Source organism: Carassius auratus, chromosome 15, assembly GCF_003368295.1.
Source record: "Carassius auratus strain Wakin chromosome 15, ASM336829v1, whole genome shotgun sequence".
Taxonomy (NCBI): domain Eukaryota; kingdom Metazoa; phylum Chordata; class Actinopteri; order Cypriniformes; family Cyprinidae; genus Carassius; species Carassius auratus.
The window spans coordinates 2,374,196-2,399,990 of record NC_039257.1 but is presented as its reverse complement, the minus strand read 5'-3'; the positions used below and the strand labels follow the sequence as shown (position 1 = coordinate 2,399,990).

The 25,795-nt window shown below is 37.1% G+C and overlaps 1 protein-coding gene and 1 long non-coding RNA gene across 2 annotated transcripts; both read right to left on the bottom strand.

Annotated features, from left to right (window-relative positions):
* Positions 1 to 4,788: 4,788 nt before the first annotated feature.
* LOC113114733 (NLR family CARD domain-containing protein 3-like) lies at positions 4,789 to 12,590 on the bottom strand. Its single transcript, XM_026281674.1, has 9 exons — positions 12,511 to 12,590; positions 11,651 to 11,757; positions 11,412 to 11,525; positions 10,933 to 11,046; positions 9,872 to 9,982; positions 7,981 to 9,735; positions 7,411 to 7,584; positions 5,497 to 5,675; positions 4,789 to 5,290 (listed from the first exon to the last, which is right to left on the bottom strand). Coding segments are annotated over exons 2-9 (2,499 nt in total). The 5' UTR covers positions 11,701 to 11,757; positions 12,511 to 12,590; the 3' UTR covers positions 4,789 to 5,288.
* An 11,930-nt stretch (positions 12,591 to 24,520) lies between these two features.
* On the bottom strand, positions 24,521 to 25,683 carry LOC113114754 (uncharacterized). Its single transcript, XR_003293780.1, has 3 exons — positions 25,529 to 25,683; positions 24,840 to 25,018; positions 24,521 to 24,708 (listed from the first exon to the last, which is right to left on the bottom strand). It is a non-coding gene; the product is annotated as an uncharacterized LOC113114754 (long non-coding RNA).
* Positions 25,684 to 25,795: the final 112 nt, after the last annotated feature.

Sequence of the window (25,795 nt, the reverse complement as noted above, 5' to 3'; positions counted from 1 at the left end):
AATTTAACACTGTTTAAAAATAGAAAATGATTTAAATTAAAATTTTAAATTTATGCATTTAGCAGACACTTTTATCCAAAGTGTCTTACAGTGCATTCAGGCTATCAATTTTTACCTATCAATGTGCAATACATAAAATGTAGTGTAATCAGTTCGGACATCGCATAGTACTCATTCAGTAAATGCACAGCTAAATAATAAGCAATAGCTACATTTGCTAAAGAAGAACTTTTTAAAAAATACAAGTCTTAGTTCATGTTAGCTCATTAAATAACACTGCTGCAACTTTCGATTTTAACAACATATTACTAAATGTTGGAATACCTAGATTATACCTAGATTCGTAATATTGCACCAATGCATTTGTTTAGTATAGCATTTTATTTCACAAAACTGTATTGAAGTGAACGGGAATTTCATGTTTTGTTCTATTATAGCCCCACCAAGAGGCACAGTCCCACCGTTTTTTTTATGTGTCCTCGGAGTGAGCCCATACATATGACATATTTGCACCTAACTTTGTATGTGTCATCGTCACCTCACACTGACCAGACCACATAAATTTGATAACAGCGCCACCTATTGGTCAAGAGTAATAAACCCTTCATTAACCATGAATAATTACACTTTTGTTTACATTTTGTCAAAATTACACTTTTAAAAATGCTAATAACTTAATGCATCAGCCTATTGGAATGAAACTGGTCTAAAAGTATATAAGATACCAAATATGCCAGATTAAGCTGAATTTCTGGTCCGACATTTTGATTTATGATGAAAACCTACTTTTTCGAACTACTCAACCTTAGGTCCGATTTTCACCAAATTTGAATCAAATGACCTTCAGACTGTGCTGACAACATGTTATGGATTTTGTGTCAATAGACAATAGGCTGTATCTCTGCCCTGCTTTAGCATATTGACACTAAACCTATTGTCATTTCACACAGAACACACTAAAATGATTTTATTACATCACCACCTGTTGGTCAAAAGTGATAGGCCATCTTATTACTAGTGGTTGTATTTATGATTTTTCAGCCATTTCAATAACAATCATCCTAAAATTGGTTTAATTGCTAATTTTTGGACTTTGTGTGATTCTACATGCCATGCTTAGCTCCTCAATTTGCCGGTGGAGTGCTTGGCCCCGTAATTGTTATCTAAATGTATTATTATTCTTCCTTCTTCCACTAGGAGTCTGTGGCAGCCCATATAACCGATTGCGGGAAAGTTGTATTGGTTTGACATTCTGATAGAGGACAATGCCAACATTAAGTACACCAATTTTGGTGTGTCTAAGTCATTCCCTCTAGCGCCACCAACTGTCCAAAATTCCACTTTTATTTTGTTAATAACTTTTTAACAGTAAGGCCAATCAACAAAATTATTATTTCCCCTGATTCCTGAGCTCATGAAGATTTGATTGCACCCTATGAAGTCATTTATGGCCGCCATTTTGAATTAAAAAAAACTTTTTCGAACTCGTCCTAGAGATCTTCAGACATTGCTGACCAAAAGTTATGGAATTCGAATTGATTCGTCAACCTGTTTTCAATAAACGCTCGAACCAATTTTACGTAGAGCTTGCAAAAACAGTCGTAAGGCTGTATTTCTGCAGCAATTTATCGTATGTATTATCGATATCCAATTTTACCATTTTGGCCATTTTGACTGTCGGCAATTTTGTGCTAAAATGCTGTATTTTAAGAACGCATCAACGGATTGTTACGAAACATGGTATGGATCATCAGGAAAATGTCCTGAAAGAGCGTGAGAAGTTTCGAAACAGCGCCATCTAGTGGTGAATTTCTTTTTTAAAATGCTTATAACTTTGGGTGTGGTTGACTTATTTTCACACAAATCTTCTAATTCTACTTGAGAAACCTTACCGAGTCCTACGAAACCAAACATGCTAGGTTTCGCCTTACGGTTTGTGTAGCGTCGTGACTTAGCCTGCATTCCGACGCCCCTGTCCTCAAAGCCACTCAACTCGCACGTGTCAGTGTTTATGAATAGATTAAATGAAACAGGACAAATTTAATCTTGACAATCTATGTATCATTATAAAGATCTAAGCCTCAAGCATCGACGACAGAGTGCTGTTTTTCAATGGAAAGCTTATAAAGACTGTATTTGCTACATTTGTGTAAGCAGAACACATAAAAACATGAACATTAGAAATGCTGTACAAAAAAGATCCATCGTAATAACGAGTCATAAACACATCCACAGCTGTAAATCCCGGTTTAGTTAGAAAAGGTAAGGGTCCAGTGAACGACATCTCATGAAGCGCGTTTAGTCCAACAAAGCAATAACGATGTAATATGGATCATAATTCCTTTGTTTACGTTTCAGTTCTTCAGCGACAGAACTGTTTGTGTCCGTTATGAAATAACTCATGGTCGGAAACTGCATCTTGGTAGTAAAAACACAGCAGGGTTTTGCAGCGTACAGTGTCACAAACAGAATGAGGCGATCGACCGGAAAAAAGAATAAATGAAAGATAGGTGAAAGATAGTTTATTTGAATTTGGCGCTCCCTCGTGATGCACTCTGACGCACCTCTCAGCTGATGGAGGCGGTCCATCAGCACTTATTTGCATCGTAATTCATTGTAAATACTGCATTTCTAACAATCTCAGGATTTTCTGTAATTCCCAAACAAAGTTAGATCTTTTTTTTTCTTATTCTTATTTTTCTTACTCAAATTATTCTTATTGTATTTTTTTAGTGATAAAATAAATAACTTATATGATCTATATCTAAGTTTCTGTCTAATGTTTTATAATTTAAAAAACTATGCAGTGGTATGTTTACTGACTAAATAGTTTGTAGAAGCCTTCAATACTATTGGGAAATATATTTTCTTATATTTGGGGGGTGGGGGGTGTAGACATATTCATTTTACATGATATTTTATTCAGATTTGAAATAGAAACTCATGAGACATGTGGCTTCCATCTCATTACTTTTCTAGATTGCTTCAGGACTCATTTCATGTATTTTTAGATCACATTAGAAGTGCCATTTCAAGGCACTTCAGTGTCTATAACTTTTAATATTTTTGAGCATTATCAAATCTGGTTGATAAAAAGTAAAGCCCAAAGTGTCTTCTTTCAAAGACACCAAAATTATGTTTGTAACACACTGAAGTAGAAAACTGCTACAATTATAAGTTAGGTAGAGCACTTTCATATGTGAGTTCCATAATGGGGGGTGCTGGCTAACAGGTTAAAAACTATTTGGCTATATCTTTGAAACCGCTTGTCCGATCGAGACGAAACCACTGTCAGAAGTTCAGAAAAATAGGTAGAGAGCTATACGCCAATGCCCAAATGCGAAAATATTGATAGTAAGGGGTAGTAAAATTCAATCAAAGTCAAGAGTCAGTCATTTTTTACGTGTTTTTTCATATAAATATCTATAACTCTGAATTTAATTGAGATAATTGGTGAAATTAAGATTTTTTTTTTTTCAAAGCTTTGCAGAAATACAGCCTCAAATGCAAATTTCTTGATGCGCTAAATTAAAACCGTTTTGTATATCAACACAAAATCCATAACTTTTTGTCAGCATGGTCTGAAGATGATCCATGTCAAATTTGGTGAAAATTGGACTAACGGTCTAGAAGGAGTTTGAAAAAGTAGGTTTTCAACATTAATCAAAATGGCGGACAGGAAGTATGGCCAATTTTCGCCTAATTGGTATCGATGCTGTCGGCATGACCCAAAGAATGTAGGGAGACTATTTTCATTTCAATAATCTAATTTTTTCAAATGTTATTAGCATTTTAGTGATATTTTATTATAACTCTTGATCACAAGGTGGCGCTGCCACCAAATTTTTTGAGTACCTTTAGGGCATAGAGCCGAATATTTTTGTAATTATTTTCGTAACGATATGATGCTGCGTTCAAAAAATACAGCATTTTTAAAACATAATTCAAAAGGGCCGACGCCTAAAATGGCCGACACAGGAAAATTGGATATCATTTGACTCGACATGACAGACTGAATCTAAAGAGACCAGTTGTGTGATTTTTGGCCAAACCGTTCAAAAGTTATAAGCCAAAATATGCATTTTTCATATCTCCGGTAGTCTCAAATAATGGTTATTATAACACACACCACGTTTGGTCTCAATATACCAAACCATTGCCGTGATATAGCCTCACATGCATTTTTGCGTGCTTTTCGTCAAATTTGTTCACGTGTCATTCGAGAACGGTTAGACGAATCAACTTGAATTCCATAACTTTTTGACAGCATAGTCTGAAGATGATCTGAGCCAGTTTTCGTGGCAATCGGACTAACCGTCTAGGACGAGTTCGAAAAAATTTTAAATAGCAAAAAAAATTGAATTTTGGTGTTCATTCGGCTTGGCATGAGCCAAGGATTCAGAGGAAAAATAATTGTACTTTTGTGGCTTATGGTTCAAAACGTATTATTATAGAAACATTTAATCTTTGGACAAGTGGTGGCGCTAGAGAGTTGGAGTCAGAGTCTCTAACCGTGCTGTAGTTAATGTTGATAACGTCCTCTATGAGTGTGCCAAATTGCACAACTTTCCCGTAAGTGGTTCATTGGCTGCTGTAGACTTGTGGCGGAAAAAGGACCAGAATAATAATAAGAATCCTAACAGATACAATAGGTGCCTACGCACCTTTGGAGCTTGGCCCCTAATAATAATAACGCCAACGATTACAATAGGTGCCTACGCACCTTTCGGTGCTTGGCCCCTAATAATAGGAATGGGAACAATTACAATAGGTGCCTACGCACCTTTGGAGCTTAGCCCCTAATAATAATAACGCCAACGATTACAATAGGTGCCTACGCACCTTCGGTGCTTGGCCCCTAAATATACTGATTGACTTCAGCAATGGACCAGGCTAAAATAGCTAAACTAAAACCCGCTAAATTACTTAAAAGAAATTAAATACATAAAAAGAAAAGCATCTTAACTTCTCTAACTCTAACCCCAAAACAGAGAACAAACAAGACTTACAAAAGAAATGGCATCTATCTACAGTATCATAAAATTACTTGTACTATTTCTGCAATATTATCTTTATTTAGCAGAAATAGAAGGAATAGTATGCTATTTCAAAACCAGCCGGCTGGTAATGTAATGGTCTTACATCAATCCATGAGAAATATAAAGTAAAATACACAGGTGCTAGATTGATAATTATTTCAGTCTCTGCTGATTGTGACGTCTCTGTATCAGGTCCTTGTTCAACATCAGCTGATCCTGAGGAAACAGGATTGATGTCTATATACTCAGTCCTAAAGTAAAACACACAGACAGTATGAGAGATTACTGCTGTCACATCACATCAGCAGATACACAGCCAGAAAAAACACAGCCAGACATATTAGTATATTCATATTATATTCAAAGATATTCGTGTAAATCTGATCTTTTGTATTCTCCACTTACACATACAAGGCCTGTGAATCCATTTAAAAGCTTATAATAAAAATATACTCACAATAGTACAGTTCTGACAGTTTATAATCTGGATCATCTTTTAGATCAGAAAGTGACTGCACTTCAGAAGATCTTAGTTTATTCTCAGACAGATCTAGTTCTCTCAGGTGTTCAGGGTTTGATTTCAGAGCTGAAGCCAGAGCAGCACAACCTTCACCTGTGACCCCACAATCTCTCAACCTGTAGAGAACAAGGACAATTCTCACTCTCAAACATTTTGTCTCAAGATCAATCTTTGGCACTTTTGGCACTTTATTATCACAAAGCTACCTACATTTTTGAAAGAAGAAAAAATTCTATATATATTTTGTATATTATTACAATTTAAAATAACTGTTTCCTGTTGTAAAATGTTAAAATCGAATTTATTGTGTTTAAAGTTGAATAAAGTAATGATGCTGAAAATTTAGTGTCACATCATCCTTCAGAACTCATTCTAATTAGAGTTGTTCCGATTCCGATACTAGTATCGGAAATATCTCCGATACCACAACAAATTCTGGCATCGGCATCGGCGAGTACATGAACCCATATACCGATCCGATACCATTTTCTTAAAAAATACCTAGTTATGACCGCAAGCTTTGCCTAACTGCTGCACGGTTCTTCTTCGCTGCTCAAAATGCATTGAAAACACAGGAAGTTGTGCTGTGTTGCCACAAGCAACCCCTGTTTAGAGCAGCGAAGAAGAAATGAAAACGCGTTAGCAGCCCTGATCTATATATGACTGGATCACTCATCACATTCTAAACTGCCAAAAGACAGTGAAGCCGCTTCTATATTATAGATCAGTGGTTAGCAGTATGTCTCTGTAGTACCGGTAGTTACAGACTCTCAAGTATATTCAGTACCGGCAGCTGCGTTCAGTCGCTTCCGTGTAAGTCAAAGCGCAGGGCTCCAGACAGTAGCCGAATATATACTAGTGTCTGTGAATATTAAACTGCAAAATACTATTTAAATATTACTCCCGCAAAATCTACATCTCTGTGGGTGACTGGCACAGATGCGCGAGAGCTCGCTGTTTTGTAGTCTCTGCTGTGTGTCATGAGGACACGAACGCATAAACCGTCACTTCATGAGAATTTACCGTTTCATTTGAGAATACTGTCATATCATAAACACAGACACTCAAAGATCTTCATGGCAGCCCATTAAAATAAATGTTTGGTTTACATGAGTAAATTGACAATATATAAAGCTACTGTTGTAGCCTACAGTAATAATAATACGTCTCTATAATAATAATAATTATGCCTAGATGGTTGCTTGTTTTTTACTTGTTTTGTTGTAAAGAGATTATCTGATTAATAGATCTTTTTTTATATTCCTAGACTTATTTGTTGCAGTTTTTTTATACAGTTATATTGTAAAACTTAAATACCTTTTTTAGTTTGCGGTGTTAGATTTTTGGCTGCATTTGAAGTTCTTTTTTGCATATGAAAATAAATAATACTGTCAAATTCATGTTAGATAATAAAAATACTGTAATAAATACAGTAGTTCACCATGTATTTGTTCATGTTTTATTGAGGGATCTGTCTGAAGCACACCATAAAAAGAATTATAGCAATTTACACAGGGCTAGTAGTATATACAGCTGTATATACAGATACACACCCAGGTATCGGATCAGTACTCGGTATCGGCCGATACCCTGAGCCCAGGTATCGGAATCGGTATCGGGAAGAGAAAAAGGGTATCGGAACATCTCTAATTCTAATATGCTGATTTGCTGATTGAGAAACATTTTTGATTATTATAAATGCTGAAAACGGTGCTGAAATTATTTTTCAGGATTCTTTGATGAATAAAATGAACTCTACATTACACATGTATTTACTGTCACTTTTGATCAATCAATGCACAATGTCTTATCTCACACAGAAATAGAAAGCATTTAAAGAGATGATCTTACTTTAGTCTCTCCAGTTTACAGTGAGAATCCTTAAGTCCATCAGATAGATGCTTCATGCCCAAATCTAGTATTTTATTCCCAGACAGATCCAGTTCTCTCAGGTTTGAGGGGTTTGATCTCAGAACTGAAGCCAGAGCAGCACAACCTTTAGCTGTGATATTACAGCCACCCAAACTGTAGAGAGATTGAACATTTAGGTACAGTAAATTCAACACAGTAACAATAAAACAACAACAACTAAAAAAAAATACTTAATGAGTCATATTATGCTTTTTCACTCAGTTTTTTTTTTTTTACTTTAGCAAATTACATCTTCAGAGAGGCAAACTCATAAGGGGTGAAACAAGTTGAGTAATAATAAACAATTGCATTTAATACTAATGATATTCATGGCTGTTTTCATTTTTGCTTTTATATGTTAAAGAACAGTCTCATGGCATATATCAAAATATGTTATCAAATCTAGAAGAAAGGCTTACAAGCAAAGTCACTGGAAACTTGGGTCAGTACTAACATAGGTTCACAGATCCTACAACACACTTTAAGTAAAATGTTTTCAGTGTTACTTACTGTGCTGATCTGGATTCTTTAATCACAGGAAGCAGCTTCCGAACGTCTTTATCAGATGCACTTTCTCTTCCAATAAATTTATTCAGCTCAAACACATCGCTCATTTGCTCTAATGTCAACAAGACAAACACTAAAGCTGACCACTGCACAGAGGTGAGTTTGGCTTCAGCTAATGTTCCAGAGTTCAGATATTGTTGTATTTCCTCCACTATTGAATGATCACGAAGCTCATTCAGACAGTGGAACAGATTGATGGATTTTTTGAGAGAGCGACTGATCCTGATCTTCTTCTTGATGTACTCAACTGTTTCCTCATTGCTCTCAGAGCTCCATCTTGTCTGTTTCATTAGTCCTTGTAGAAGACCCTGATTAGACTTCACTGACAGACCCAGAAGAAACCGCAGGAGAAGATCCAGATGTCCATTCTTACTCTGTAGAGCCTTATCCACAGCTTTATTATGCAGGTCAGATAATGAAATCTTTGACATACTGGTGATGTCATCAAACACATTTATGTTGTTGTTTGTACAGGAGAGGTGCACATATAGAGCTGCTAGATGTTCCTGAACGCTCAGATGAACAAAGCAGAAGACCTTCACTTGATTCAAGCCAAACTCCTCTCTGAAGATCTGAGTGCACAATCCTGAGTAAACTGATGCTTCTGTCACATCAATGCCACACTCTCTCAGGTCTTCCTCATAGAAGATCACATTGCCTTTTTCAAGTTGCTCATATGCAAGTTTTCCTAATTTGAAAACCATCTCTTTGTCTGTGTCCTTCTTCTCGTTGTACTTCATGTCTTTGATGTTAATCTGTGCCATCAGGAAGTGTGTGTACATCTGAGTAAGAGTCTTGGGAATCTCTCCACTCTTTGCTTGACTCAACATCTTCTCCAGAACAGTGGATGAAATCCAGCAGAAGACTGGGATGTGGCACATGATGAAGAGGCTCCTTGATGACTTCAGGTGTGAGATGATCCTATCAGCCAGACTCTGATCTCTGATTCTCTTCCTGAAGTATTCCTCCTTCTGTGGCTCACTGAAGCCTCGTACCTCTGTCACTCGATGGACACACTCAGAGGGGATGAGATCAGCTGCTGCTGGTCTGGAGGTGATCCAGATGGGAGCAGAGGGAAGCAGATTCCCCACAATGAGGTTCTTCAGCAGCACGTCCACTGATGCTGATTCACTTACATCACACAACCTCACATCGCTCTGAAAATCCAGAGACAGACGACACTCGTCCAGACCATCAAAGATGAACAACACTTTATATTCATCACTGGATATTTCTATTTCTTTTGTTTCAGGGAAAAAGTCATAAAGAAGATCCGAAAGACTGAGTGTTCTGTCCTTCATCAGATTGAGTTCTCTGAAAGGAAGTGGAAATATGAGCTGGACGTCCTGATGTCCTTCAGCCCAGTCCAGGATGAACTTCTGCACAGAGACTGTTTTTCCAATGCCAGCGACTCCTTTTGTCAGCACAGTTCTGATGGGTTTGTCTTGTCCAGGTAAAGGTGTAAAGATGTCACTGCATTTGATCGCTGTGTCCTCTGTTGCTGTTCTCCTGGATTGTGTCTCAAGCTGTCTCACCTCGTGTTCATTACTGATCTCTCCACTCTCACTCTCTGTGATGTACAGCTCTGTGTAGATCTCATTCAGAGGTCTTAGGTTTCCTTGCTTTGCTGTTCCTTCATAAAGACACTTAAACTTTTTCTTCAGTTTGGATCTTAATGTGTTAAGGACTTCATCATGACTGTAAAATTAAAATGTAACCACATTACATGCAAAACTGCAGAAGTCTAATTAAAGGAAACCTTACAATTAAAAATGATTTCATTGATTATAAACTATATGATGAATCTTTGCAGCATCAAGACCTTGTATTTTACCTGATAGCAGGATACACGCTTTCACTGATGTCTTGTGGTTGATTGACAGAATCATCATATTTCATTTTCTTACTGATGGGTTCTGTTACAGCTGAGGATTGCTGGGATCGCCTTAAAACAGCATAAAGTAAATAAATCAGATACTTTGAAGCTATACTTACTTGATGTCAATGTCAATATATATAAAGTAAATATTAGCATTTTACATACAAGTTTAATGTAAAATAATTGTATTTTTATTTAATACTCCATTTTTATTTTAAAATGTAATAGTATTATTATCACACTTTATTATTTTATTAAAAAAATAATTATAACATCACTATTAATCATTTATATTTAATAGTTATTTTTAATGGGTCACACTACTGGTGATTTACCACTGCATGGTATGACTCTGTATGGTTCGGTACGGCTCACTTTTGGGGGGGTTTCCACTGGGTACAGTACCTAGTACTTTTTCAGTACCACCTAGGCTGAGGATCCAATCAAACCATACTGTGACAAACCCTGCTGTTCACTGATTAGCACACACACATTTGAGGTCTTCATTAATGAGCTGATGGGTTGAATCAGGTGTGTTTGAGACATATAAATTGTGGAGTGTTGGGGGTTCTCCAGGACCAGGATTGGGAGGTACTGCTCTAGTTGATAGCCTAGAAGTGGATACAGCGAGAGCTTGAAGTGGCGCCGCAGAATGATAATTTTTTAGGAGGTTGCCACTTAAAGCGGTATTTAACTGCAGTGGAAACGCAAACCGTGCTGAGCCGAGTCGTACCATGCAGTGGAAAATTGCCATATGTTCAATTTGAGGACCAGACCAAGGTCCGGTTGCATAAACTGGTTAGACAAGTCTTAAAAAGTTAATCCATTTTTTTTTTCTTCCAATACTGTTCTCATTTGTATTGGAAAAGTAAGACCGATTACCCCTTGGAAATTATGTGCACCCCTGTTTATAGTTATGGTAAATAAATGTAACTATTAATCAAATATTGAGGTTTTTTGACTGCCATTCTATGAAACCATTAAGAGACTAGTCAGTACCATAAGCAACTGTGTACCTGACACTCTGCGGTTTGTTTCCATCCTTCAAGTATGGTGGAGGATCTATAGACCAGTCACTCTTCATAGACACAGAACTGGACTGTCTGCCTGACCTTTTCTGCTGAACTGACCTATAGCAGAACAGAGGTTACATTTAACTTTTTAAGTTATCATATATTTATCCTTTATGATGTGAATCCATGAGCAGGAACCTTCGAATGCATAACTACAGAACCGGAAGTTACAAACATTATCCCCACAACATTAATCATTCATTCACATGTTTGGTTACTACTAATTTGATAATTACTAATTTGATAATACGTTCAATTTCAAATCAGGTTTTTGTTTAACACAACAGATTTAAACCAATTTCCAAAATTCCCAATATTTAATGAATGCTGGTGGGGTTTATCATTGCTGCTATTTTATAAAACCATTAAGAGACTGGGAGAGACCACAAGAGGTCATGGTAAAACCATAAGCAACTGTGTACCTGACACGTGGTTTGTCTCCATCCTTCAAGTATGGTGGAGGATCTATAGACCAGTCACTCTTCATAGACACACAGCTGGGCTCTTGAAAATCTGATCCCTCTTCCTGGACTGAACTGTAATAGAGCAAACAAGAGCGCTTGGTGACCTCAACTAATTTGTGTCTTTCATTATAAAACCAGAAAAAGTGTTTAAGTAAAAATGTTAACTTCTGATGTAATGTTGTCTTTAATGAGAGTACCTGGATCCTGGAGAAAAATCTTCATCTTTGTTTTTTTGTGCCTTACTCATTCTGTCCTTATGAAGCTGATCTGTGGTGTCTGATTAGTCTGATCTTCCTGACTCTGACTGGAAATAACAGAAACACTGATTATATTAAACACCATCACAGTAATTAGGCTAGAAATTTACGTGGAATGTTTATTATCCTGAATGTATTTAGAAATGTTGCTGTTAAGTAAACCGAATTCAGTCAGAACACACTACACTGACAAAAGGCATGGATTAAGACTATTAAAATATGTTCTTGAACAAGTCAAGTTCTCTTATGATTAACTGGTTTGAGCAAAGACGCTTACAAGTAGTTTCTACCATTTCCTGTTTTGGACTCCTCGTTTCCCCCCACCACCACTACGTTTTGGTACGATCCATTTTCATCACGCCTACTATTTTTTTTTTTTTTGTAAACGATGGGTATAGTCAAGTGTACTATTTTTATATCTTGTTAAATTCTATGTTCGATATATTCGATGATTGAATTTCAGGTGGATGAGGATAAAGGTTACTTTAGGATATGACGCAGCAACAAGAAAAACAACAACAACCAAAAAAAACATTAAAGCTGAATGAGTCAGAATAATAGTCTAACGAAGAAGTACAACGATAATTGAAGATAGTTCGTCGTTTTAGTGATCATATTAAGGCGCGTTAGATTAATATAGAACCCTGCGACGTCGAAATGTGATTCGACCTTCATCTGCTTTCGCGTTGATTTTATTCGACACAGGCTTAGACACAGGCTTAGACCGTCTTACAAATCGTTTATCTGACAAATACGCATCACGCAAGTTTTGTGTATCAAAAAATGCATTTGATACTCACTTTTTGTGCAATGATAACGTGACGCAGTTATTTGGAGGAAATGGCTCCTGTAAATGCAAGTATCCCAGAGTGCAGTCTGGACGATGGGGCGCTCAGCGGTTATTGGTTTATGATTAAGATGAGCTTATTGGTGTACAGATGAGTGACGATTTTACAGCTTATTGGTATAGAGAATTATGACGCTATTAGCAGGATTGGAATGCGGAAGTAGACACTAAGATGAATAAACTTTTAATATAAATTAAAAAGTGAATATACATGTTGTGTTTTTGCATTTATTGTTGCATTTCCATAACATCCCGTATAAATACAAAGAGTTTTGGATTACGACGAACAGAATAAAAATAAATGGTCTACTCCCTCAATGGCTGTAGTGTAGACGCTACCTCGGCATTACTCGCTGGTTTGAAAATGACACGGCAATATTATGCGAAGTATGGTTATGTAGATAGTCATGGAGTACCTTGATTTATATATTCAAATAATATATACATACATATATATGTGTGTGTGTGTGTGTGTCGTGTGTGTAACAAATTGTCACCAGTCTCTGAACGTCACCAATAATATTCTGAACATTCCCTTGGCCCCTACGAAAATTTACTATGGTTCTGCTACAGTAACTATAGTAAAACTATGGTGTTTTTATAATTACAGCTCACAGTAATTAATGTGCCAACAAATATTTTTACTACAATAAATCCATGGTTACTTTTTGCAAGGAAGGAACTATACAGGTTCTAAAGAACTTGCCCAAAAACACTTGTTACTTTCTGTTATTTGTTTTCTGAACTGCACTACTGAAAACCTCATTAATCCTCACAATCCTGTCACAACTAAACTAAGAATCCATTATGAGCAATGCATAGCAAATCATGTTATCATCAAATATGAGAAACCTTAAAGAATGATAGACTGATGTAAATGACTGAAACCTGTTGTCATGCACGTGTTTTCCATAGCTTTTTTATTAAAACATTATACAGTGCAAAGTTTAACTTTAAATTACATCAATTAATAATCAAAACCAGTTATTTCCCTTCAATGAACTTAGGACACAAATGTGTTTCATGCCGCAAAAAAAAAAAAAAAAAAAAAACCGGTCCTTGGAACAAAATCCTGTGTAAACAAAAGCCCAGAAGATCACCACGCCGGTCTCTTCCCTGTACCCTGGTGGGTTAAACTTGAAAAGGGCTCTGCACTGCAAGCGTTCCCTGATGCTGTACATCCGTCTGAACTCGTTCCGGTCAGGAGACAGGAGGACAATTCTTCCAGTTGGCCACAACTTATAGTGTAAAGACAAAATACATGAAAGATAATAATAATAATACAAAAAAAGTTTAACAGCCTTCTACTACAAAATTCAATTGGAGAATGAGCATTAAACGGGGAAATCTTACTCTCTAGCCAGGCAAACTGTGCCGCTTTCCGAAAAACTTCGGAGCACAACCCTAAACCATCTGCAAACCAGAGGAAGCTGTTGAATCAAAAACATACATAGGTTTATTTATATATGTATATAAAAGTTATTAAACATTATATAAACACTGAATACAGACAACCTTGCTTTAAACAAACTCTCATTAAAAACTCTATAGATTGTTGTCACAACTGCATACTCATTCTTTTATAATAACACTAATAAAATGTTAATATATACAGTACTGTGCAGAAGTATTAGTGTTAGTATTTTCACATTGAAAAAAAAACTGTTTTAAGCCAATTATTTATATCTTTTGCTGTTGTGTGTCAGTAGGATATATTAGTTTACATTTCCACACATTCATTTTGCCATTAATTGTAATAATCCAGTGAGATATTTGTATATATTTGTAGGCACGATCCACATGAAGATCTTTTACATTGAATATAAATATTTCTATCTTATATGGTGAACAAAATCCACATTAGATCGCAAACAGAAGTTATTTTAAACACTCGCTGCTGTCTGAAAATGAATTAAGCTGAAATGTTTTTAAATGTCCTTGATGCTGATGTTAACTGATAGTTATATATTAAATAATCCACAGTATTGACCAATATAGTACTTGTACATAATACCAATTTCACATCTGAACAACTATGTAGCTGTAATAACTAAAATACCTCTGCATGTACACACATATGTAATTATTAGTTCTTAATGAATGTAATAACCTGCTTTGCTGGACTCTGCCTGAAGACATGGTGAATGGTGAAGTTCTCCTCAGTGGTTGAGCTCTAAAAGAACAAATGTCAAGAGGTATTGCTAGATATAGTACAGAGTAATGTTTCATGTAGCAACATTCAAACAGCTACATACATTTGCGGAGTAAAGCTGTCCAGGAGAACAGAACACCACCACCTCCTGATCATGTCATCCTGAAAAATAATAATAATAATACTATACACACAAAAATCATGCATGTCTGTTCAAATAACTTGACAAATGTGATGCCATACCTCTGTAAAATCGAACCTATGAACTAAAGCCATGTACAGAGTGTACTGTTACAATCCACAAAGAACAATAAAATGAGCAATTTATAACAATTATTAACAATAATTATTCAAATTGAACGTACCATGGATAAATAAATGATTGAACATCGCATTTCATATTATAAGATATTTACACAACCACTTTTACTCACCTCAAGCAATCAACGGAATAGCGTTATTACTCTGCTGCTGTAGTTGCCACCGTTCTGTTTGTTTCAACGCAAACTGCCCCCTGCTGGCTCGGAGGAAAATGTCAAAGGCGGGGAAAACAAATATGGGCCGCTCCGCCTCGAAGTGTCGCCCCGCCCCATCGTCCAGACTGCACTCTGGGGTTACTCATAAATGGGGTACAGCTGCTAATCTAGAAGAGATACAGTAAAAACCGGAAGCTAACAATAAATTGAATTTTCTACCCAATAGATTGTGTTTTATTAACGTCTACACTTTACCCCAACCCCAAATCTACCCCTTACAATAATGCAAAAATAATACATCACTAGACTGAATATTTTCATGATAACCAGCAGAGGGCGTTAATGACTTTTCAAATAATTGAACAGAATTTTACAGAATGTGGCGGGATCTGGAAATGTTAGTATTGATGTACCAGGAATTTAATGAAATAATTATTCACAATTAGGTCTTTACTAAACGATTACACATTAGTTTAACATGCATTCTCAATGACATTTCAATTCCACCTTAAATTAAGTGAAAGTGACATGACATACAACCAAGTATGGTGACCCATACTCAGAATTCATGCTCTGCATTTAACCCATCCAAAGTGCACACACACTTAGAAGTGAACACACACAGCAATGAACACACACCCAGAGCAGGGAGCAAGTCATGGTATTGTCGGCCCAAGACTCGAACCCACAACCTTAGGGTTAGGAGTCATACTCTCTAAACACTAGGCCATGACTTCCCCAGATTTTAGGGTAGTTTAGTCCTATTCTAATAATTCTAACCTTAATTGTCACTTTTTTTTCTGCAGAACACAAAATAAGGTATTTCGAAGAACACTGGACTCCACTGACACATATTTCAAAATATTGCCTTGTGTATCACATAAGATAAAACACATACAGGTTTGGAACATAAATTACATGTGCAGCTGTATAAGTGAAATACTCTGACCTGTATCTACGATATCTAATGTCACAGGTCAGGAGGGCCAAGCTGGACTGCGCCCCCCCCCCTAAACCAGGACCACCTCGAGGAGCGTATCAGAGGGAAGAGTCGGAGACAGAATAAATTTAACAAGTTTTATTTTGAAGTAAAAGCAAGTTGGAAATCCTAACCTAAAATCTTCTTTGTTACCCTCAGGGATTGAAGGTGAACAGTGCAGCGACCGGGGACTCTCCCGCCCTCTTCCTCTGTGCGGGCCCCGCAATAGATGGACAGATGGGTGGTCAAGTAGGTATTTCACAGGTGGGAATACGATCGGCAAGCCAGCAGTCTGGTAAGTCTCCTCTGGTAATCAAATACTTCCAAACTTCCTTCCCTTTTTCACAGATGCAGAATTTGGGACGGATGGATATCGGTCAGGTCCGTACACGGCAGATACACAGCCTTGAGGTGGGGATGTGTTTGGCAAGTGAGGGGTCCGGTAAGTCTCCTCCGGTAAGTATGTAATTCCAGCCTTCCTTCCTTCTTCCACAGGTACGGAATTTGAGGTGAATGATATCAGTCGAGTACGTATACGGCAGGTGCACGGTCTTACAGTAAGGTGGCTTCTCCTGACACCGTCAGAGTGGATATTCCAGACAAAGCGTGCCCATCTCACGTTCGTGACAAAGGACAGTCACCTCTCTCAGCACAGGTGGGCCACAAGGATGCAACAAACTCTAAGTCAACAGGCTGTGCAGGGTTTCTACTGAAACAGACAGAATGGATGCTTCAGACAAAGTATATAGTTCACATGTGTGGAAGGAACGAACACTTCTCACAATACAGATGAATAGCAGGGATACAGCAGACTCGAAGTCAACAGGCTGAATGGGGCTTCTTCTGAGACAGAAAGAAAGGATATTTCAGGCAAGTATACAGTTCACATGCATTGGAAGGAGCGAACACTTCTCACCATACAGTTGAATGGCAGGGATACAGCAGACTCGAAGTCAACAGGTTGCACAGAGCTTTTCTGAGGCAGATAGTAAATATTTCAACAGGGCATCTCTTCTCCTATTAGCACAACAGAGGGGTTAATTCACATCCCAGATGATAATTCCTCAACATCCAGACAGTTGGAACAGATCAGTGTTGCAGGACTCTTACTATTGACAGTCAGCCCTCATGACACATAGAGAGTGCATGGCAAAAAGGAATGTAGCTTACACACACACACGACAATTCCACTTCAAACATATATTGTGGGGGGAAACATCAATTTTAGCCACTGCAAACTCACTTCACGAAGTGCAATTTAAAGCCAGCACTCACATTCGGGTTTCTGTCCGAAGGGAAGGGGGAGGGCGCAATCCTCACTGCCACTGAGGATGTTCTGAGATGTTTTTCTTCACAGTCACAGGCAGAGTTCACATCACCATTTATAGAGGAGGGAGAGGTAAGAGATCGGTAATGAATCAGTACAATCCACTCAGTGATATTTATGATCGTGATCCAAACACTCCAAACCACATCCAATTCAGTGTCGAACGTGTGCAATTACCAGTGGTGGACAGTAACGGAGTAGCTTTACTTCGTTACTGTACTTAAGTACATTTTTCAAGTATCTGTACTTTACTGAAGTAGTTTTATTTTGAGTAACTTTTACTTTTACTTCACTACATTCCAAAGCATAAGATCGTACTTCCCTATAATATATCACGTGCTCCGACACGCAGAAGCGGTGTCTGATTCATCATGAACGAACTGAGTCTTTTCAAAATAAACCTTTAAATTGGATCGCGAATCGCACCAAACGATTCGTTTACGAATTAGAATGATCCGATTGCAGCTGTTCTGGAGTCGACCACTCACTGATTCAAATGAACCGTTTAGTGCGAGTCTACAGAAGTAAGAACCGTGAGATCTTGTGAGCGCGTGCGTCTGATGTTGCTAAAAGTAAGTTATTAATGTCGGAATTTAGGATTAACTATTGTAACTGAAAATCATATTTTTTATTATTTATTTTATATATTTTATTTTGATAATTTAGAATTATTACTGAAATACAACCTTTTTTTGTTTCAAACAGTTCAATGAACAATAATAAATGAAGTACCTGAAGCTGACAATGAAGTAAATGTATAATATAATTAGCAAAGATGATTAATTTAGCGCTGTAAACGCACGTGTGAGGGGCGGAGACGCGCCACGGAGCGTCAGAGGCGCTTGAGGACCAAACACATCAGAGCGGTAGGAAACTTCACTCCTCTTATTATTTCTCTTTTACTATAGCGATTTATTTTTAGATACGTGATCTGAGTCTTTTATAGAGTTGTAGAGTTAGAGTTATTAGAGAAATATAATTATTTTTTACATTCTTTGGTCGAAGTTTTCAGATCGGCAATTCGGAGCCTGTTCGCGACTCTGTTGATTCAGATCGGGACTTCGGAGCCTGTTCGCGACTCCGTTGATTCAGATCGGCACTTCGGAGCATGTTCGTGACTCGGTTGATTCAGATCGGGACTTCGGAGCCTGTTCGCGGCTCGGTTGATTCAGATCGGGACTTCGGAGCATGTTCGCGACTCGGTTGATTCAGATCGGGACTTCGGAGCCTTTTCGCGACTCGGTTGATTCAGATCGGGACTTCGGAGCCTTTTCGCGACTCGGTTGATTCAGATCGGGACTTCGGAGCATGTTCGCGACTCGGTTGATTCAGATCGGGACTTCGGAGCCTGTTCGCGACTCGGTTGATTCAGATCGGGACTTCGGAGCCTTTTCGCGACTCGGTTGATTCAGATCGGCACTTCGGAGCCTGTTCGCGACTCCGTTGATTCAGATCGGCACTTCGGAGCCTGTTCGCGACTCGGTTGATTAAGATTGGGTCTTCGGAGCATGTTTGATATTTTTTTTTAAATTCAGATCTCGAAGCAGGAAGTGTTTGTCAAACAGTTAATTGGTGATAAATGAATATTTGGATTTGAGGCTTCTTTTTTTTTTAGATGAGTAACGTTAGACAGACATTAATGTTTATTCAGAACGGTACTGAAAGTAAATATTGTAGCTGATGCTAAATGTCTAGCAGGCTTGCTGGTGCTAACTTGAGGTAATTTTTATAAATAATGTCCAAATATTTTTATTCAACCACCTATATATATATATATATATATATATATATATATATATATATATATAGGTGGTTATATATATATATATATATATATATATATATATATATATATATATATATATATATATATATAGATAGATAGATAGATAGATAGATAGATAGATAGATAGATCGATATAGATATATAGATTACATCTGGGGAGAAAAGAAAGGATGTGATGTTCAGAACATGGTAACTACAGTAATTATCAAAGAGGGGAAGAGATGCACCCTGTTTGGCCAGGGGTGTTTTTACACCGCAGACAAGGTTTGAGAAGGAAAAAAAATCATTAAGAAAATATAATTATATTTTCCTTAAGATGTTCTTCCTATCTGCAGGCCTTATTATCTTGTCATATATAACTGTGGTGTTCTGTAAAACAACAAACTTTAAAATACTTTGTTCTTACTGGTGAAGATCAGATTATCATCTCTGTTTTCTCTCAGGTACATCACAGTGTAAGCTTCACAGTGAACATTACTCTCATCAGTGTAGTCCATATCAACAACAAAAATATATCTTGACTCCATATAGTGGTTATTTTGGAAAAAGGTATTTTGAGCAGTAGGATTATAAAAAAAAAAAAAAGTGCTAATATAAAAATTAAATTAGCCTATATAAAATTGCAAACATCTATCTTTCAGTACTTTTTTACTTAAGTACATACAAAATTGAGTACTTTTGTACTTTCACTTGAGTAAAATTGAAAAAGGAGTACTTTTACTTTTACTGGAGTAATATTTTATTATTCGTATCTGTACTTTTACTCAAGTACTTGATTTGTGTACTTCGTCCACCACTGGCAATTACAAGACTCAGTTCTCAGTTACTCAGCTCCTCTCCAATGCAAACAGGGTAATTCACTCTCCTTCTGTTGTCCTCGAATCCCTCATCAAGCAACACTTTCCTCTTCATTCACCCGTCCTCCAGTAACTATTACCACCCAATAAAACGACTTTTCACAAGGGAGAAAAACCACACACACCACCTCTCTCTCTTGCTTTTTATCCTCTCCACTGTTGATGAGGCCTCACGCAAACTCTGAGTAAATCCCCCACACCTGTTGCCAATCCGTCATTTGGGGTTGTCACAGCAACAAACGCACACACAGGCCTGGGAACAGGGTTACACTCAAAGCGTTCCCCCGGGAACACTGCTTCAGCGGGAATAAGTTCCACATGCCATTTGTCACACTGTGACACTAACTTGTTTCATTTATAACGGTCAAAATGCATGGCTTTTACATTCAGCAAAGGTTGTTCTGGATTTAAGCATAATCCTTAACCAGAATCTTAAGAAAGCAGACATCATAATTTGTTTTTCATTTTCATTACTGAATATACAGTTAAGAAAATGGTGGTCTCTAATATCATAACATCTCATAATGTTACATTTCAAAGACAGACAGACAGACAGATACATGTCAGTTGACTATTATTATCTTCATGTCTGTCACCTTTCAGATGAAACAATGCGCGCTCTCGCGTTCAGTTGTCTGCGCGTTCGCGTACCTCCCTCCCCACCCAGGAGTGAGCGCACGAGAGAGAGTGAAATACACCAGAGTCAACCCGCAGCCAGACACAAGTATGAGCACAAGAGTGTTTCAGTGAATGATCCAGCAGCAGCAGCAGGAGAAACATGCGCTTCTTTATTGGTCCTTTCGGTGCAGATATTATGCAAAAGTATTGCTATTATTTTTGGAGCTCTTAAAGTATTGTTAGTGCATGTTTGTTTGTGTGTGTAGATTCTCGTAGTTGCGGATGATGTGCAAATATACACTGTTATACAGGATTTTAGGAGACAGACTATATTTATAATGTGTGTGCATGCATATAAACATAAATTCCTAAACTCATGTGGGATTCCCGTTGGTGTCTGTGGACACTTGTTTGTTTCTCTGTCAGTGTGATCGCTTTAAATGAAAGCAGTTCGTATATAGGGGATGGCATCGTTTTAAATGCATGATCCAAAACCCGTTGTTATAATGTATTTTGATGGATGTAAATGTTTGGTCACATAAACGGAACGCTTACTGTGTGACCTTCATATATCATTGTTTTAATTGTTGAATCTGATGTTATGAAACAGTGTATCGGTCTAAATGTCAGCGATGTGATAACGGGCACTTAATGCTCGGGACTGACGGGGTTGCACCGTGCAGGCGGGGTTTCCTCGGTTTTTCTGAAGATGGAGGTTCCCTTCTCCTCCCTCCCCTTTAAAACGAGCATTCAGTGTTTGTTCAGAATGCAAAACTAGTATATACAGCATACTGTTTTACGATTTATTTTTAATAGCACGCATAAAATGGCAACATTACCTGACAGACATTAATTTATTCTGCGTTATAATAAATCACACCTGTCTTTCTGTGACAGAACTGGGCCCGGTTCCCCGATAACGCTCACTCTTAGCGCGCTAAGAAGACCTCGAAAGAGATATCTTACCAAAGTTGTTTATGTTCCTAAGTGTGTCCCTCGAAGTGTTTAGGAAGCTTCTTAGCACGCTGCCTCTTACGTCCGACGTGACAAGAGCGCTGTCCAAAGTAATGGTGCTGAATTAGTTGGCATCGATTGCTCAGGAACTGATTTTCCACTTCACGCGAAGGTGCAATAGTACAGCGTTAAGAAAGACAACACGTTCTATGCAAATTAAACATTCCTCAAATTATAACAGTAACATTTATATTAACATAGTTTAAGTTATCATTAGAATATAGACTATAAATTAATTTATCAAATGGTCAGTAATATGTTCACACACGATATGTTGTGACGGTTAGACGAACCGGGGATCCCTCGCTAATCATCCACCCTCCTTATCCCGTTGTGCCACTTGTGCCGCTTCTTGACATGGGTTTAACGACTTCTAAAAATTATGTAATACACTTTTATATTAATGGTAAGATACTTTACAATCAATTCTGTAAGCTGCAGTTACTTCTGTTTAATGTGGTATTGATTGCAATTGGTTTATGTTTTTAATAAAAAAGCAACCCATCTATAATGAACACAGATAGAGAGAGTTAAGATACAGAATATGGTGGGGAAGCAACGTAAAAAAGGGCACCAAGCCTCTCTTCAGAGGAACTTGAAGTTTTGCTGGACCTTGCCACCAGGTCGGAGATCACACCCCTGTGGTCCACTATAACCTGCACGTTTATGACCGCGTATCCCTTTCGCGATAAGCAGCCTACGCCTGATCAGTCACTGATGGATTGGTGATAGTGATGAGTGTGCCATCCACCAGGATGTAATCCCCGGCATGGCGCAGAAGGGCGTTGGTGACAGTTTGGACACACCTCCACACCGAGGTCTTGATTAGGCCGTAGCCCTCTCCCTCGACCTCGATGAATCTCTGTAGCAAAAAACAAAAAAAAAAACAAAAAAAAAAACGTAGCGCTGGCCTTCAGAGCTTAAAGCAAAATTCCGCCGCATTAGCCTGGCAAGCGCAGGTCTGGGAAGGTCCAGCAGCTCCATAATGAGCTGTCTTGGGAGGCGAATATTTTTTATATTGCCACGTCAGGCAAAATGTCAAAAGGGCTTAAGTTTTGCAGAATAAAAAAAATTGACATGGACTAAGCTCCGCGTCCGGCTCCGTCTTTGATTCAATACAAGGTCACGTGGGCCCTGGACTGTAACAGCCGAGAGGGCGTCGGCATGATTGAAAATATCTTGGACAGTCTGAAATATATCACATCACCAAATAGAGTCACATGACTATGTGAGGTATGTACAAAGTTATAGTCATTGGCCATAACATAATAAAGTTAAAGTGCTCTGACTATAAATAAAGTGAATGAAAGAATGCAATAGTCCATTTGTAACATTAACTAAGATTGATAAAATCTGTAGAATATAAGTTTTGCTCCTTGTTTGAGTGTGTTAATTTCAACATTTAAAAACTTGCTTTTATCAACATTAAAAAACTGTGAAGTGACTTTAATGATGAATATTTAGTTAAAATAAAATGTTGTATTAAACTGCAAAGTATGGTTCAGTCTTTTTTTAAAAATTTTAACTGAACACCATTTTAGTTTCTGTTCAGCATTGGTTGATTAATCTGTATTATTGTGGCTAGCTATCTGTATCAGTAAAATCCAAAATTGGTCGACCTCCATTTGTAATTGGAACATGCTTGTCATCCTAACATCCTTAGATTGGTGTTGAGCAGGTCAGTTTGGAAATTTAACAGGCCACAGATTACCTTATTTAAAATGTAATAAGTAGTAACTATTTTAATTACTTTATTAATGTATGTAACTGGTTATCATTTTGAAACATGTAAACCAGGCAGGGTTAACCTTCCAGTAGAACTCTGATTACTGACTGACTCTCCGACAGAATTAAGATTATAGTAATTTATTTTAATTGAAGTCACCACAAACTCAGATTTACTTTCCCCTTAACTGTCACTCATTTTTGAACATAGACTTTGTAGTGCACGACCCAAACTTAAATTTGTATAATTCATGAATGAAAACATTTTGTAACATGATATTGATGTACCATTTACATGGTAATGCAATGTTTGATTTTAAAATGGGTTTTAAAGGATGAATTTTGAGATTTTAAGCTTTCAGTTGAAATATAATTGCTGATGATTTCTAAAATGTGATAGAGAAAAAGGCAACGAAGAAGTCAATTTTTTTTTAACAAAGGTCAGAGCTCCTGTTATCATGTAGATTTATGAGGGTGCACTCTTGTCAGAAATTAATCCATTACTTTTCCTATATAATTTTAACAAAAAACATTGGTAAATTATATATTTGGGAGTCTTAGACCTTTACAACAATATATAGTTTGTCAAGATTAGATTAGATTTAATTGTAATATATATTCACTATAGTGAAGTAAATGTAGGCGTCCCGTGACAATTCACAGGTTTAAGATCACACTGATGTTAAATTCATAACATGAAATAGTTTAATAGCTATGATACAGATTTTGAAAACAAATCCTTGTATAGCTACGACAGATAACACTGGGATCTAACAATGTCTTGGAAGAAATATACACAAACACAAAACAGCATTATTTAACTTTTATTTGACTTTATTAGCATTATTTGACTTCAGCAGTGGACCAGGGAAAAATAGCTAGACTAAAACCCGCTAAATTACTTAATTAAATTAAATACATAAAAAGAAAAGCATCTTAGAAATGGCATCTATCTACAGTATCATAAAATTACTTGTAAGATTTCTGTCATATTTTTCTTTATTTAACAGAAATAGAAAGAGTAGTACGCTATTTCAAAACCAGCCGGCTGGTAATGTAATGGTCTTACATCAATCCATGAGAAATATAAAGTAAAATACACAGGTGCTAGATTGATAATTATTTCAGTCTCTGCTGATTGTGACGTCTCTGTATCAGGTCCTTGTTCAACATCAGCTGATCCTGAGGAAACAGGATTGATGTCTATATACTCAGTCCTAAAGTAAAACACACAGACAGTATGAGAGATTACTGCTGTCACATCACATCAGCAGATCCATTTCAGAAAAAACACAGCCAGAGATATTAGCATATTCATATCAGAAGTGTATAATAAAAATATACTCACAATAGTATAGTTCTGACAGTTTATAATTTGGATCATCTTTTAGATCAGAAAGTAACTTCACTTCTGAATCTCTTAGTTTATTCTCAGACAGATCTAGTTCTCTCAGGTGTTCAGGGTTTGATCTCAGAGCTGAAGCCAGAGCAGCACAACCTTCACCTGTGACCCCACAATCTCTCAACCTGTAGAGAACAAGGACAATTCTCACTCTCAAACTTTTTGTCTCAAGATCAATCTTTGTTCATTTCAAGTTTTTAGAACTGGTAAATTGACTACTACTATTATTACTTTTATATCACCGCACGGCCTTTTAGAAGCTTAGTGTTTAAACAGTAAAAAAAAATACAGTAAAAACAGTTATATTTTGAATATTATTACAATCTAAAATAACTGTTTCCCGTTGTAATATGTTCAAATCTAATTTATTGTGTTCAAAGCTGAAGAATGAAGTAATTATGATAAATTCAGTGTCACATCATCCTTCAGAACTCATTCTAATATGCTGATTCGCTGTTTGAGAAACATTTCTGTTAATTATAAATGCTGAAAACGGTGCTGAAATTATTTTTCAGGATTCTTTGATGAATAAAATGAACTCTACATTACACATGTATTTACTGTCACTTTTGATCAATCAATGCACAATGTCTTATCTCACACAGGAATAAAAAGCATTAAAGAGATGATCTGACTTTAGTTTCTCCAGTTTACAGTGAGAATCCTTAAGTCCATCAGAGAGATGCTTCATTCCCAAATCTAGTATTTTATTCCCAGACAGATCCAGTTCTCTCAGGTTTGAGGGGTTTGATCTCAGAACTGAAGCCAGAGCAGCACAACCTTTAGCTGTGATATTACAGCCATCCAAACTGTAGAGAGATTGAACATTTAAGTACAGTAAATTCAACACAGTAACAATAAAACAACAACAACAACAACAACAAACCTTAAATAGTCCTATT